At 41.9% G+C, this 16,411-nt stretch overlaps 1 protein-coding gene across 5 annotated transcripts in view; it reads right to left on the minus strand.

Moving 5' to 3' along the window:
* DZANK1 (double zinc ribbon and ankyrin repeat domains 1) overlaps positions 1 to 16,411 on the minus strand; it is a 61,267-nt gene continuing 44,856 nt past the window's right edge. For 3 of the 5 annotated variants that reach the window (XM_015572037.1, XM_006776131.2, XM_006776132.2), the window contains 5 exons: positions 15,537 to 15,637; positions 12,898 to 12,978; positions 12,239 to 12,366; positions 1,375 to 1,449; positions 1 to 704 (listed from right to left, as the gene is read on the minus strand). In XM_015572037.1, coding sequence (XP_015427523.1) covers positions 581 to 704; positions 1,375 to 1,449; positions 12,239 to 12,366; positions 12,898 to 12,978; positions 15,537 to 15,637 — 509 coding nt within the window. In that variant the 3' untranslated portion in view covers positions 1 to 580. Of the gene's footprint in view, positions 705 to 1,374; positions 1,450 to 9,925; positions 10,645 to 12,238; positions 12,367 to 12,897; positions 12,979 to 15,536; positions 15,638 to 16,411 lie in introns of those variants that run through there. The other 2 variants (XM_015572038.1, XR_001515950.1) reach the window with 2 other exon arrangements.

A 16,411-nucleotide genomic window follows, 5' to 3' on the forward strand; every position in this document is an offset into this window, starting at 1 on the left:
TTTATATACTAATTTGGAACCACCTACAAGACACATTAAGCAAAAGAACAAGACGGGACAGTGTGTAGTTCACTATTATTTGTCTCACAAGAGGGGATATCACCAGACACTGATAATATATGTGTGTGTTATCTATATTTGTATTCATGCCTACTCTATATACCTGCACATGCATACTCTACACACACGGCTTATACAATCCTATACTATTTCTGGAAAGACACAGTTGATACTACCACTGGCTACCTCTGCGGAGGGGAAGTGGGTGGCTGAGGGACAGGGACGGGAAGCAGATTTTTCACTACACAATACTTCATACTTTTTAGCTTTGAACTTTGTGCAATTATTATCTATTGAAAAAGAAATCCTAAAACAAGCAGCAATAAGACATGCATCAAGTTCATCACCATCACATTAGGAAATATCCATGCTTCCACTGTCATATAATTAAGACAAAAACATATGAGTTCATCTTAACCACAATTACCAAACCTCAAATACACATTTCAGAAGGAAACGAGCAAAGAACCGCCAGAGCTGGATGGTTTCTTTAAGTGAAGCTCCGTGGAGGCCCTAGCGTCTAATAGTCATCAAGGCCCAGCTTAGCAGCAAAGAGCGAGGTGATGAGGTCATCCCCAATTGTCAGAGCCAGGTCACGGGGCGTGTGGCCTCTAATATTCTTCTTTCGGATGCTTGCATTGCATCTGGGAAAGGAACGGGGGTGAACTGAAGGACGTAGGCACTTGGACCTCGGCGCCTGGCTCTTCCTTGACACGGAGGCCAGTCCGGGAGCCTCCTGGCCCCACCTTCCCAATTCTGTCCCCAAGAGGCCACCATGACCCTGAGTCTCAAGGGTGGCTCTTAAACGGGTGAGACCTTTTGAGGGACTTCCTGATTTCAGACGTTCAATTGCCAATCCTGGCCCTTGGTCCCCATTGCATCAAAGTCCTACAACTAAAGGTGTTTAAGAGGTGGGCAACATCTTAATTGCGTGTTTAAAAGCTCCTAATGGCCCTAGCTGGTTTGGCTCAGTGGATAGAGTGCCAGCCTGCGGACTGAAGGGTACCGGGTTTGATTCCAGTCAAGGCACAGGCCTGGGTTGCGGGCTTGATCCCCAGTAGGGGGCATGCAAGAGGCAGCCAATCAATGATTCTCTCTCAGCATTGAAGTTTCTATCTCTCCCTCTCCCTTCCTCTCTGAAATCAATAAAATACATTAACAACAAGCTCTAGTCCCAGAAGCCATGGTGAGTGGTGGCCTCCATTGACTGGACTAACTATATATTCAGGCACCAGGGCCCTCTGAAATCACCCCAGGTCAGCAGGGGGGGCACGGTGGCCCTCAGAAGTCTCCCCAAGCGGCCAGGGAACTTACCCCAGCAAAGCAGCGATACACTCCCTTCCCGCCATGCCAAGCAGAGTTGCTTCATGAAGAGCTGTATTTTGGTACCTGTTTGGAGAAAAAAATCACCCTGGCTAAAAAAACTGGAGAGGGAGCACATGACCAAAGGGGCCTTGGTTTCACCCACTGACCTCTTTAACAAATTGAGATAATCTCTTGAGTCTCCCCTCACTGCCGCTTCCCTTGGAGAAATACTGTGATGGTGGCTAAGCTGTGATGTTAGGTAGAAAGTGAAACGTCTATGGACCCATTCATTTTTTATTATGTATTTTTAAAAATTTATCTGACACATTCATATCTTAAAGTGAAAAACCCCACAAAGATCTGGTTTGTAGGTGATTTAACAAATGCTAATAAATACTATTTTAGTAAATTTCCTGCCAGAGTTTATGGAACATATTAGACACAGTCTCACCACTGGCTTGGACCTCTTGGGCATTGTCTGTATCAGCGGTCGCCAACTGGTGGTCCGTGGACCACTGGTGGTCTGTGAGGTCTGAAAGGTTGGTGACCACTGGTCTATTTGATAATAACCTTTCAGGGCTGAGGCTACTATTCCTTTTTAAAACATATATATTTTTTAATTGATTTCAGAGAGGAAAGGAGAGGGAGGGAGAGAGAGAAACATCAATGATGACAGAATTACTGATCAGTTGCCTCCTGCACACCTGCTACTGGGGATCGAGTCTGCAACCCAGGCACATGCCCTGACCAGGAGTCGAACCATGACCTTTGGTTCAAAGGTAAACATTCAACCATTGAACCATACAGGCTGGACGGATGTTCCTATTTTTATGTAGGAAAATGACTTTGGCTTCAGTGAGTTGGGTTTGTAGGCTATGAAAATAAACACCAATCTTAGAACCCACAGAGCAAGTTCTAGAGCAGTGATGGAGAACCTTTTGAGCTCAGCATGTCAGCATTTTGAAAAACCCTAACTTAACTCTGGTGCCATGTCACATACAGAAATTTTTTGATATTTGCAATCATAGTAAAACAAAGACATATTTTTGATATTTATTTTATATATTTAAATGCCATTTAACAAAGAAAAATCAACCAAAGAAATGAATTTGCGTGTCACCTCTGACACGCGTGTCATAGGTTCGCCATCACTGCTCTAGAGCATATTTTGCTGCACGCCAGACTGTCTCTCCACCTTGCCTGGCCAGGTTTGGCCCGGAGAGAGAGCAGTGGATGCCTGAAATGGAGGATGGGGTGATACCTGCATTCTAGAACTCATGAAAGGATCCTGATCAGAGATGGCAGGAGTGATGGTACATGGGAGTCACGACTGGACTAGAAAGGGGATGAACAATGGAAGTTCTGCATTCTCCCAGACCTGCTCTTTCCCCTGATACCACCACTCCATCCCCTGCACCTGCAAATATACCTGCAGCCATCAATTTATCCCAAAGGAAAGAAAAATACGGTGACCTCTTCTCTGAAAAAGATAAATGGTGCCTCCAGAAAAAAATCAGGTAAGCAATTACCATGCCCAGAGGGGAAGTCTTCCACTTGTCTCCATCTGAGAGCAGCTTCATCTACCCCCAAAACTCCCCAGTTGACAAACTCCCCTCAAGTACACAGAATCCCAGTCATTTAGCATATTCCCCATTTTAATATGGACAGACAACAAAGGACCACAGACATTTGAGAAAAACCAAAACATGCAACATAAATTTTTAAAAGATGAAATCTAATTGGTATCCTCAGAATGACTGAAGACAATATCAGACAAAAACATGAGGCCATGAAGAAGAAACAAACACAGGGAGGCAGAAGGAAAACAACCATGTGATGACAAAGGAAGAGATTGGAGTGATGCAGCTACAAGCCAATGAATGCCAAGAGTTGCTGGGAACTACGAAAAGCTAGGAGAAGGCAAGGATAATTCTTTCCTGGAGCCTTCAGAGAAAATATGACCTTCTGACACCTTGATTTCAGACTTCTGGTCTCTGGAACTTTAAAAGGATAAATCTGTTGTTTTCAGCCAAGAAAAAAAGGAAGAAGAAACGATAAGAACAAAAAGTAGCTCTTAGAAAGTAAACATATGATTGTTGAAATCAAAAGTATTAAACAGGAGGGTTAAGAAAATCGCTTAGAAAAAGAGAAAAAGGGAGATAAAAGTATGGGGAAAAGTATATATATATATATGAGATCAATTCAAGAAGTCCACCATCAAACTAATAGGAATTCTAGGAGAGAACAGAAAAAAAGGGAGAGATAAAAGAAATCTCCCTTGAGCTGAAGAAAAACATGACTTTTTAGACTTAAAAGGGCTAACTGGGTGAATGAAAAATGGCACATGAAAAAAAAGACACCCTTGTGAAACATCAAAGATAAATGCTTCTAGAAAGAACAAATAGGTCACAAATAAACAAAAATTTGCTGTAAAATTTTCATGGCTATGTGGGATGCTAGAAAGGAAGAGAGCAAGGCTTTCTAAGACTTGAGGAAATTTTATTTTGAACACAATAGTAGTCAAAGTATTCATCAAGCGTGCAGACCAAAAAAGCCATTTTTAGGCCATTCGAGGACTCAGAAAGTTTCTACACACCCTTTCTGAAGAAGTTACTTGAGGCCACACTTTATCCTGACAAAGGTCAAAAGCAAGAAAGAGGAAAATGTGAACAATAACTACAGGTGAATTCCAATAAAATAAAAATCCCACAATGACCATTGTACAGCAGGACTGGAAAGCTATCAGGCAAAATCCAAATAGAAAATGTACTCCAAGAAGAATGTCTCTAAGAAGAACAACACTGAAAAAGTAAGAAGTCAGACAGGATTATGAATTTGGTAACGCTATGTTCTTTTTCAAACCTGAAAAAAAACAAAGGCAATCATAAATTCCAGGAAAATTAAAGATACAAAAGTTATATGTTAGTCATAGTTTATGAAAGAATATGAAATGTGACAGGATTTTGAATAATTCATGGTGTGTAAAGAGAATCAATTTGGCATTTCTGGTAAGAAAATTTTACTTTGAGTGGCCTAGGGGTCATTATCTCAAATCCACAAAGAAGAAAATGTAATCACAACGTACCTCTTAATTCTTCAACGACCAATATTTATATAGCTATTACAATGCAATTGCTCTTTGTGCTTCTCAACTATTGAAATCAATGATTGGAATAAATTATAATTAGGATAACTAATCACAAGGAATAGAAGTCTTCATTATGTTAACACAAGAAAATATAACTGTGATCAGCCTTCTAAAAATAATAATAGAAATAAAATAGTAATAGAAATTGTGAGATGGAAGGGGAAGAAGAGGTAGAGGTAAAGATAGGGAGCATGCCGAAACCGGTTTGGCTCAGTGGATAGAGCGTCGGCCTGCGGACTGAAAGGTCCCGGGTTCGATTCCGGTCAAGGGCATGTACCTGGGTTGCGGGTACATCTCCTACGGAGATGTGCAGGAGGCAGCTGGTCGATGTTTCTCTCTCATCGATGTTTCTGACTCTCTATCTCTCTCCCTTCCTCTCTGTAAAAAATCAATAAAATATATTTTAAAAAAAAAAAAAAAAGATAGGGAGCAGTAATATACAGTTATATGCATTTATATACAAGGCAGTCAAGAGTACCATTGAAAGGTAATGGTCAAGGCCCTGGCCGGGTAGCTCAGTTGGTTAGAACAACACCCTGATATGCCAAGGTTGTGGGTTCGATCCCTCATCAGGGCACATACAAGAATCAACCAATGAATGCATAAATGAGTGGGACAACAAATCTCTCTCTCTCAAATAAATCTAAAAAAGATAGCAATCAAAATATGAGTTTAGAACATTATTTATAGCAGGAATTAATAAAAGAACCAAAAATAGTAATAGAATGATTAAAACATGAATATGGGGATAGAAATAATCAGGTGGGGTCAGTGAGCCAAATCATCATCTGGCATGGCAAGAATCAATAGATAATACCTAAGCATGATAAATCAGGAATTATCAGTTTAAGCATATTATTTAGTGACAGAAGTAGCTGACTCCCAGGAAAGTTAAAAAATATTTCAATGTAGCTCTAGCCAGTTTGGCTTGGTGGATAGAGCATCGGCCAGTGGACTTGAAGGGTCTAGGTTGAATTCCTATCAAGGGCACATGCCCAGGTTGCAGGCTCAATCCCCAGTTGGGGGATGCAGGAGGCAGCCGATCAATGATTCTCTCTCATCATTGATGTTTCTATCTCTCTCACCCTCTCCCTTCCTCTCTGAAATAAAAAAAATATATATCTAAACAACAACAAAATATTTCAATGTAGTTGTCCCTGGGGACAAGAAATGGGGATTAGGAAGTGAGGACATGATATTTCATTTATGTAATAATCTCCAGGTCCCTCCATGCTGTCTCAAAGAGTAATAGATTCTTCTTTTTTTTACAGCTGCATAGTATTCCCTTGTGTAAATATACCATAGCTTTCCAGTCAGTGAAAGACAAATATCGTATGATCTCACTTATATGTGGAATCTAATGAACAAAACTAACTGATGAGTAAAATAGAACCGGAGGCATGGAAACATGAAACAAACTCAGAGGGAAGAGGGCAGGGGGCAGGAAGAGATTAATCAAAGAACTTATATGCAAAGATGCATTGCCCATGAACACAGAAAATAGGGTGGCGAAGGCCTAGGGCAGGGTGGGAACTGGGTGGAGGGCACAATGAGGAGAAAAGGGAGGACATCCGTAATACTCTCAACAAAAAAGGTAAAAAATAAAAAAAATAAATTCAGCAAAAACAACAAAAAAAGAAGTGAGGGCAGAGGAGTGCTAATCCCTTCTATAGGATTTGACTTTCCAATCATGTGCATGTCTTACTTTGACAAAATTAAAAAATTATTTGGCATGTAAGAATTGTTTTCAATAAACAAATACAAATATTTTAAATCTTTCTGCCAGCCCAGATGGTGTGGCTTAGTGGTTGAGCATGACCCATAAACTAGGACAGTGATGGCGAACCTATGACATGCGTGTCAGAGGTGACACGCAAACTCATTTTTTTTGGTTGATTTTTCTTTGTTAAGTGGCACTTAAGTATATAAAATAAATATCAAAAATGTAAGTCTTTGTTTTACTATGGTTGCAAATATCAAAAAATTTCTATATGTGACACGGCACCAGAGTTAAGTTAGGGTTTTTCAAAATGCTGACATGCTGAGCTCAAAGGTTCGCCATCACTGAACTAGGAGGTCACGGTTCAATTCCAGGTCAGGGCACATGCCCAGGTTGCAGGCTTGATCCCCAGTAGGGGGTGTGCAGGAGGTAGCCAATCAATGATTCTCTCTTATCATTGATGTTTCTCTCTCTTTCTCCCTTTCCCTTCCTCTCACTGAAATTAATAAAAACATATTTTTAAAAAAAATTTTCTGCCAGACTAATCATAAATAAGGAAATCTCACTTTGGAACAACCTCTCCAATAGTCCCCTGCACCTAAAGCAAGTCTGTTCTAGACTAATTCTGTGTCTCTGGTCCAAGAGGGTAGGTTTGGGTCCTTTTCTGACCACACCCGCTATTTTTCTACCTGGCTTTATTATCTGCAGCATTTATTCTCCGAAGTTACTTATTCATTTGCCTGTTTATTGTCTGTCTCCTCCACTAAACTGTAAACTCCACGAGAGAAGGATTTTGTCTTATCACTGCTGTATCTCCATTACCTAGAAGGTGACTGGCACACAGTAGGTGCTCAATAACCACTAGTGAAATGAAGACATCCATGAAAAGAATGAACAGACAAATTAAAGGAAGAAGTATTGCCTCCAAGGTTGAAGCCTATATGAGTTGCAAGAATTTCAGGTAAATATAACTATGACCCTCCCCATACAGAGGTGGAAGGGTAAGCCTCTGATTTGGACTGTCCACTTAAATAGATGGCTCTCCATTTTCCAGAGTAAATGAGAAACTGAGTACTTTCACTGCAACAGCACTCCAAAAGCATCAAACACCCTAATGGCTCGAGATCTTATCTAGTTTTAAATCTTATCCTGCACCTGACTTCTGTTACTTAAATAACTTATTTGGCCAAGGCTCCTGGTGTCAAGCAAATCTGAATGGTGTTTTTCCTACTATTTTCCCAGAGGCAATAGATGGAAGTGTCAAAGCAATATGCCTTATGCCAGAATTTCCAAAGGTTTGCCCATTGGTTCTACATAGTTTCTTCAAGTAACTAAGTTTTGGGGATCAGTCTTCATATTGTTGTTGGTGGTATTGATGATATCATCATCATCATCAACATTATTATTTTTATCAGGTCAACATAACTGACTTCTCAGGTACAGGAGGAAATCCCCAGTGTCCAATAGCATTATGAGGCCATTTCCTTACCAAGTGTCATGTTGGGCTGCCTCGTAAAAGCTCAATTCATATTAACACATTGTGGATGGATCACGAGGATTCTCGTGTTTTCTATTCAAAGGCTTGTGGCCAATCATACTTTAACAAGATATTAGCTTGTAAGAACATGTAATAAATAACTTCAAAATGCAATGGGTATTTAATTTTAAAGCGTGCCTTTAACATTTTTTAAATATATTTTATTGATTTTTTACAGAGAGGAAGGGAGAGGGATAGAGAGTTAGAAACATTGATGAGAGAGAAACATCCATCAGCTGCCTCCTGCACGCCCCCTACTGGGGATCGAGCCCAGAACCTGTGCATTGTCCTGACAGAAATCAAACCTGCAACCCTTTTGTGCACACGATGACTCCCCACCAACTGAGCCACACTGGCCAGGGCGAGAAAACAGCTCTTTATCTCTTACTAGAGGCCTGGTGCACAGATTCCTGCATATTGAAAGGAACTTAATTAGAAGGTGGGGTTGCTGTTTTTTTTTTTTAACGTGACTATAATGTCAGTTGTCCCACCTAATTTTAATAATAATTCTTAACACATTGGGGACGGATCCCGAGAATTCTCGCTTCATATGACAGTGTTTTACAAAGTATCATATTTTAAAAAGATACTAGCTTGTAAGAACAGGTAATAAATAACTTCAGAATGCAATGGCCACGGAGCCACCGGTTAGGGCTTTAACATTTATGTAAAACTTTTTTGTACTCATTCAATAGAAACTTATCTGGCCACTGGGTAAAGCTAGCAATAGAACTACTGATCCACAATATGTTAAGAACAGTCTCTATATCCTCACTACTCAAACTATGGTACCTGGACCAGTGGCATCCTCCTGGATCAACTGTATATGCATTTTAACAAGATCTTTGGGTGATTCATATGTGCAGTAAATTATGAGAAGCTCTTATCAAATCCAACTTCTTAGAATTTGATATATTAAAAGACTATAACATGCCCTTTCTTAATTATGAAAACTCAGGCCTAGGAAGACTTGGTGATATCTATTAAGAGTAATAGAATATAGAACTTAAACTAACTTAAATTGTATTAACCAGTTCTAACACCTTTCACTCTGGGTTTCATCGTGCGGTCCATATTTCCCATTCAAAGCCTGCTATCATTTATTAATGTCCAATTATTAGGCTCTTCATAGGAACTACAAATACATGGTCTCATTTTCTCCTCCAACCAATTCTATGACAATAAATATTATTATCTCTATTTTGTGGATAAAAAGGCCTAGCAAGAAGAATATGCTCATTTTCTCTACATTTTGCTCTCATCTGTTCTACCCTGTCCTCTGTCACCACAGAGGAGACTATGTGCTCTCTCTCCAAGAGCAGAATGTCCAGCGCTCACCTTCTAAGTTTACACTTTTCATGAGGTCTATTGGATTACTTCTGCCTGGCTCTCAGTCATTCTGATTGTTTGTTCATCTGCTCAGCACACATTTGAATGCCAGCCTGATGTTCCCATTTGTGCCAGGGCCAGGGTCCTCTCTCCAGGAGCTCAGGGTACCAGTTGTAAATGCAGGCAGAGGGGTACACAGCATGTGATGGGAACACTGACAAAGGATGTCTCAGTCACACCAGTGACACCAATCTCCTCCGTATCTTTCAGCTTTCCTTCTCCCTAGTAGCATATGGCTTAACTGTTTTGTCACTTCACCCCTCAGGTTCCTTGGGTCTTTATAAGACACTTACCATTTGAACTTAGATATGCCGATGGTGTCGCCACATTTCCTAAGTAGACATAATGATCGTCTTTCTTCACAACTCTCCCCAATCTGAGAGCAGAGTGTGTATTCTATTTACAGTTTAGTTTTGGAAAATGATGAATTGTGACTCTGTCAATTCTAATTTTGTATACTGCTCATCAAACAACTTAACTCAAATATGGAAAGTGGGGGGGAGGAGAGGGAGGAAGTGGAAAAGGGCATAGAGGGGATAAATGGTGATGGAAAAAATAAAATAAATATATGGAAGGTGTGCTAGGTGGAATACACCTCCTTGTCAGAACCCCATGCTTCAGAGTAGTTTGTGAGTTTGTTCCTCTGAATAGCGGTGTACTCTCATCAGACCTTCTAGAACATGTTTTGTACAGTAGTTATAACTTTGTGTTCCTGGAATTTGTATTTTAAAGAAATTTTACTCTTAACAAACAAACAACTCAAACTGTTTATTCAAATCTAAGCATCATAGGGGATTAAGGTACATTCTCTTTGTAAATCTTGAATTACCTAACAGAACAAATCTCCACAGCTGAACCTCTAAGAAATAGACTTCGGGTTGCATTTTCTTCACCTGGAGCAGATCTGAGAGATTAATTGTCTGAAACTCCCGTGAAGAAGGGCAGCTATTGTCCAAAGCAGACAACACTCCTCTGTGTCCTTCTCCCAGTGAGACCTTGAGTCTGTTTCTGAAGTCTGCAAAGAGGTATCAGCTTCGGTGGAGAATGTGTACCTGGCCTTTTCCTTCCTGTTGAATATGAGTTTATTCTGATAGAAATGATACAAACATGGTAAACAGAAACACTAGGGAGGGCCTCTGCTACCCGCCAACCTCCTTAATGGAAGTGACCTCATATGGAAGCCAACGGGGCTGCTTCTCTCCACTAGCCAAACATGCCTGGGAGGGAAGGTGCATTTCAATCAGGTGTGCTGAGGACAACGCACTGGGCCTCTTCTCCAGGATAGCCACGTCTCCGACTGGCTTATACCTGAAGAGCAGTCGGGTGAATGGAAACTTGAGGTCATGTTCCTGGATCCCCAGAGGTCCAGCTGTGGGGCAGAGGGCAGGCTGACCTAGGCCTAAATACTTCAAACCAACAAATATAAATCAGACTTGCATCATTTGGCTTCCAGTGGGAAAATGTGCTTTCCTCTATTGGCATAAACTGAAAAGGAAGGAGAGATCTCTGAGCTCTATGTGGGGGGAAGGCATTCAGTCTAGCGTTCCTCCCTCTTCCCCATGTGAGCTAAATTCTGCTAATAGTACCCAGGAGCATGCAGTAAGAATGACAAAGGGCTATTATACATCCTTGAGACAGATGGCATAACCACAGACTTAGTAGAAATGCAATGAGATCACATGGATAAATGACATGGTGGGTTCGAATGGTGATGAAGCAAAAATAAAAACTGAAGAACACCAAAGAAAACCAGTAAATCTGTTGCCCGTCCAGAATAGTTTCATCCTCTTAGCTGGGTTTTTCATAAAGCTAGGACTCATCTGACTTAAGCATCAGCTCAAAATGTGCTCAATATTTTTTTGTATTAACCATAACATACTTAAATGCTATAAGAAAAGATTATCTGAATTATACAAATATAAACTATACCTTCACACAAAACAAAGTAGTAGTATTTTTATAGCTAATGATGATACAAGTGTGGGATAAAGAAGTTGACAGAGTATGATGAATGTGAACCCTACGAAAACTTAAGAAAGTAAACTCCAGCCATCAAATGTTTATACCAATGTGCCAAAATCCTGCTATAAAATAAAACTAAAAAGGGGGTCATGCCTACTGGTATAGTATAGCTGTCTTTTTGGCAAAGACTAATAAAAATGCACATCAAGAATTAAGAGGAATATATTTTGAATAAAAACACTAGAAGAAATTTTGAAACAGAGAAAAACAGAAGCAAAACTACTGAACTTTTGTCCCCTATGCTGGCTTGAGATACTCAGCAGTATGATTCACGGAGCTGGGCTTCGACCCTGTCTTAATAATAACTCAGGAGGCAGTAATGTTAGACACCTGGGATGCCCCTCGAGCCCTCTAGTTCAACAGCTTGGTCAGCAGGATAGGCAGTTAACAGGAAGGACCCATACTCAAGGAACTTTCCACCCCAGGTTTCCTACTATTTGCAAGAGAGCAACAGGAACACAGGCTGGGAGAGGTCAAGAGGTAGGACAGCACCAAGACTAGGACAGTAGGTAACAAAGTCATCACACATGATTTGGTATCGCTCTGTCTTGCTTCACAGCTGGGGAAACCAAGGCACCAGGAGATTATGTGGTGGACTCAGATGGACCCGTCTCCTCCCCAATGATGTTAACATGTGAGGCAACTGTATATCATTTTCTTTGTGCATTAACTTCATGGGTATATTCCTGTGGGGCTCTCTTCTCTTACGGGCCTTAATAATTCAGATCATGACGAAAACATTGGTTAACACCGTAAGCACTAAGAACCTGCCAGCCCCACGATAGTATACATTCATGAATTAACAAAATGTACCGTCCTTTATAAAAGCTACTAAAATTTAGGCAATCCAAAGGTCCATTTTGAAGATTTCGTTCTATCCAGATTTAGAAAATATGGGTGGTGGAGTCTCTCACTAAGGCCACAATGGGTGCGGATGGTGCCTAAGTGGATGAAATTGCACAGGGCATGCATGTAGCTGATCCTGCTGCAGCAGAGCTCAAGGTACTGGCTGGCTGCCGCATGGCGCCAGAACTCTCCTCCATTGTGTCTCACTTACGGTCCCCACGGCCGCTCGAGGTCTGCTCCTCTCTGCACGAGGACTGGGATTGCTTCATGGTGCCTATTGATCACAGCCACGGTAATAACGGGTCGGTCTTCATTGTCACTGCAGTTGGGATCTGCTCCCTGCAGCACATGGAAAAGGACAAGCCTGCCACAAAACCCTGCACTCAGGAGCATCTAATCGCCTTCTTAGTCACTCACAAACATCCTTGATGGAACTAAACGGCTTTAAATCCACAGAGAAGGGAATCAGGAACCCCGAGACCCAACAAAGAACAGACAGAGCTGCCATGTCACTCGGGTGGTAAAACTTCTGTTTCCACATCGGGAGGAGCAGGCACCCAGACAACCTTGCTTCTTTAGGAAACATGACGGTCACATGGGATCTCACAGACCAGGGATTCTGTCCACCTTCATGCACGTTATTTGGGCTCATATGCACTTTTCTGCCTATTTCCTTTGTCATAAAAACTAGCAACAGGTAACAACAATTCATGTAAAGCTTTGGACTCGCCATTTAATCCATTCCCAGCATTAAAAAATTTAACTGGCCCTGTGATAATCACAACATTGGACAGAACTTCCATCTGAAAGAGACAGAGATGAAACATAGGCTGGAACCCCCAGAGAGACTTGCTCTTCGGTTGCACTTACTTCATCAAGCAACTGTTCAATCACAGAGACTCTTCCTTCCCCTGTCGGTCCGACTTCCTTCCGCAGGAGCCTGTATTCGGGCTGCAGCATTACAGAATGTGGTCATTTCCACCGCCGCAAAAATACTTTTACTGTCAAGTCCCTCTTACCCAGGCTCAACCCTCGAGGTAAATGTTTCCTCTCCAGGGTTAAGTTCTGAGCCCCAGGGACAGGGGAGCATGAGCAGAGCGTGTGTGTGTGTGTGTGTGTGTGTGTGTGTGGTCCCCAACAGCCAGCAGCACTGAAAAAACCCACCTAATGTACATTTTCCTGGTCTTTGAAACACTGCCTTGATGAAGGACACCACACTCACATTGTTTTACATTATTAAAGACAGGGATGCAAGGAGAAATCTTACCAAAACCAAGAAACACCACACTAGTTTTATTATGACTATTTCTAGGAGAAGCAACCAGGTGAATCCTAAAATTTACTTTGCATGCTGGTATAAAGTGCTCAAAGTCAGCCTAAGTATGACAGTTCACAATACATGCACCTGAGGTGTGAGTGAACCAATAAAGTCAACCTCTTGCTTGGGGGGAAAATAACCTCCCATCTACCTATCATCAGAAATCTGAAGATTTTATTATCATTATAGTTTCAAAATGCAGTGAAATTTATCTTTATAACATTTTTCCTTATGGAGAAAGGAGTGCAAATGCTGGCTACTGGAAGACTAAAGGAAGCAGTCTAGAAAGCAGGAGACATTACCTCTAGTAGGTTTCTGCCACTGGATCCCACCCAGGGGTGACTATGGGATAGTTCCGGGACCACCATTTCCCGGTTTATAGAGCGAAAGTAATGCCACCCCTCCCTGGCTCCTTGGAAGCCACAGGGATGAGGACACTGGCCAGGGCCTCTGAGCCTTTGGAAGAAGATGCAAGGTTCACTCTGTGTCCTCCCAGTGAGCAGCTCAGAACAAGGTGCTCTAATCCATCAGAGGGTGGGGGCAGTTGTTTATACTGAATTCCATTCCTTATGGGAAAAAATGTACTAGAATGTCAACTTCATGAGGTCTGAGACCTTTATGGCTTTTGTTTATTTTCAACACCTAGAACTGCACCTAGAATAGATGTGCTCAAAAGTAATCACTGGATGAATGAACAGATGGTATAGCTTCTGTCACTTGTCCCCTAAATGAGAATGAGAAGATAAAGGCACATAACACTGGGGGATTCAGATCATGTACAGAATAAGTGGGTAAAATTTCCAAAATGGTAAAATTGTTATGAAGTTTATGGAATCCTATACTTTTCTTATACTTACTGACAATATTTCAAACTGGGAGAAGGTAGAGTACAAGGAATCATAAGCAATTAAGTTTACAACAATTCTTAGGTATTCTTCCCAAATTTATTAGTGTTTATGACACAAGATGAAGAGCAGAGTCCCTGCCTCCAGAGGAATCACAATGCAAGCTAGGCGGCAGGTTTGTGCGTCCTGAGGACCCTGCGGGCCTGGCTTAACTGAAAGCTGGAGGGCGTGACTGACACTGTGTCCATCCCTACTTCCAGCTGGAGACCCAGGCTCTGGGCTTGTTGCCAAGTACCTCTGTTCTCTGCTGCAGCCAGAGGACTAACTACAAGGTGAGGTGGTAGACAGAGCAAGGACACCCACTGTCTCTTTCTGCAAAGCTCCCGCTGAAATTATTTAAACTCTACCAGCTGTGGAAACTCTGAAAGGATGCCATCAGTGGATCAGAAATGGTGAGGAATCCAGAGATTGAAAGTTGATGGGATCTGACTGACAAGGAAATCTAACCAAAGAAAAAACCCGGGTAAAAACCAGGGTGAGTGTGCTTTCTTCAGGGAACCTTGCGGATGCTCAAAGTTAATCAACAAGGAGGGTGGATGCTGAGTGCTGGGCCGCATCATGAGTGTGTCAGTAGAGGGCGTTATTGCAAGTAGCTGAGATGGCTGGTGTCCTCCTCTCCACTGCAAGGACAGGAAGCTTTTGCTCTCTGCTTAAACCCTGATAGCTATTTTCCAGAGAGTTCATGATTTGCTTCACAGGCACTTCCTGGGAGCACTGGGGCCCAAGAAGGGCAGAGCCCCAACCTCTATGACAGACATAGGGAAGGGTCTGGAAGACAGCTCATATCGGAGTACTTCGCAGCACCACCCTCACCACCAGAGGAAAGGCCTTCTTGTACTTTCTCCTGCCCCTGCCCACCACCCTCCAGGGAAGCCTTCCCCAAGTATGCTCATCCACCCACACAGAGACTCCAGACCCACCCATGCTGGGCACCCATGCCAGGTGCTTGTGAGAATCAAACTAGCTCTTCACTTGTTAATGTGACCAGACAACCAAGGATCATCACATTTGAGACAAACCAAAAATAAGAACAAGAAAGATGGGCACACAGAACTGACACCAGAGGAAGCAGAGGTGATTCAGGACACTGATGAGAATTTTTAAATAATTCTAATTAGTCATCTTGAGATATTTTAAAGGATTCCAAAAAATCAATACAAACTGTCATGAAAAAAGGAACAAAAAATGAAAAAATATATTCTTCCATTAAACAAAAACTCTCAAAATAAAACATTAAGTAGACAGGCCAAAAAAGACATCTGTTAAGGACCAAGGGATACACATACTGTAAGCTGCTCCTTCCTTTCTTGAAATGTTCTGGTCTTGAAAGTCTTCGTTCTCTTGATTTTTTCAGTGGTATCTGAGGTGCTGTGGCAGTAGTCACTCACTGGAATGACAAAGAGTTGTGGACCAAAATGATGCCCCCCAGCCTCTCCTACAGATATAGAACTAGAGTCTAATGCAGCCGTGGGCAAACTATGGCCCACGGGCAGGATCTGGCCCATTTGAAATGAATAAAACTATTGAAAAAAAAGACCGTACCCTTTTATGTAATGATGTTTACTTTGAATTTATATTAGTTCACACAAACACTCCATCCATGCTTTTGTTCCAGCCCTCTGGTCCAGTTTAAGAACCCATTGTGGCCCTCGAGTCAAAAAGTTTGCCCACCCCTGGTCTAGTGCCATGCCCCTCAAGAGGATAAAATAGATTTTGTAGAAATTTCTGTTTGATTAAATCTGGTACGAAGGATTCCGGTAGCCATTCATCTCAGTCTAGGACCAGAGACGATGGGGGCAAGGGGGAAGAGAAGAATAGAAATGATTATAGTTTTTAGTCCCCAAAGAGCACTCCACCCCTGTTTATCTCCCTAAGCCTGTGAAAGACTTCAAAAGTCTCACCCCTGCCTTCAGGGAAGCCAGAGAAATAAAATGGCTGGCACATGAAAGTAAGACATATGGTTGGGCTGGCAAATTTTAAGCAATTCTGCCATCCTTGCCAAGTCAGTGTGTTCCTGGTCAATGGCTTTAAAATCAATGGAAGGACCCTAGCTCAGTGGATAGAGTGTTGGCCTGCAGACTGAAGGGGCCCTGGTTTGATTCCGGTCAAGGGCACATGCTCGGGTTGCGGGCTCAATCCCCAGTAGGGGGCATGCAGAAAG

This window comes from Myotis davidii, unplaced genomic scaffold, assembly GCF_000327345.1.
Source record: "Myotis davidii unplaced genomic scaffold, ASM32734v1 scaffold608, whole genome shotgun sequence".
In the NCBI taxonomy this organism is placed as follows: domain Eukaryota; kingdom Metazoa; phylum Chordata; class Mammalia; order Chiroptera; family Vespertilionidae; genus Myotis; species Myotis davidii.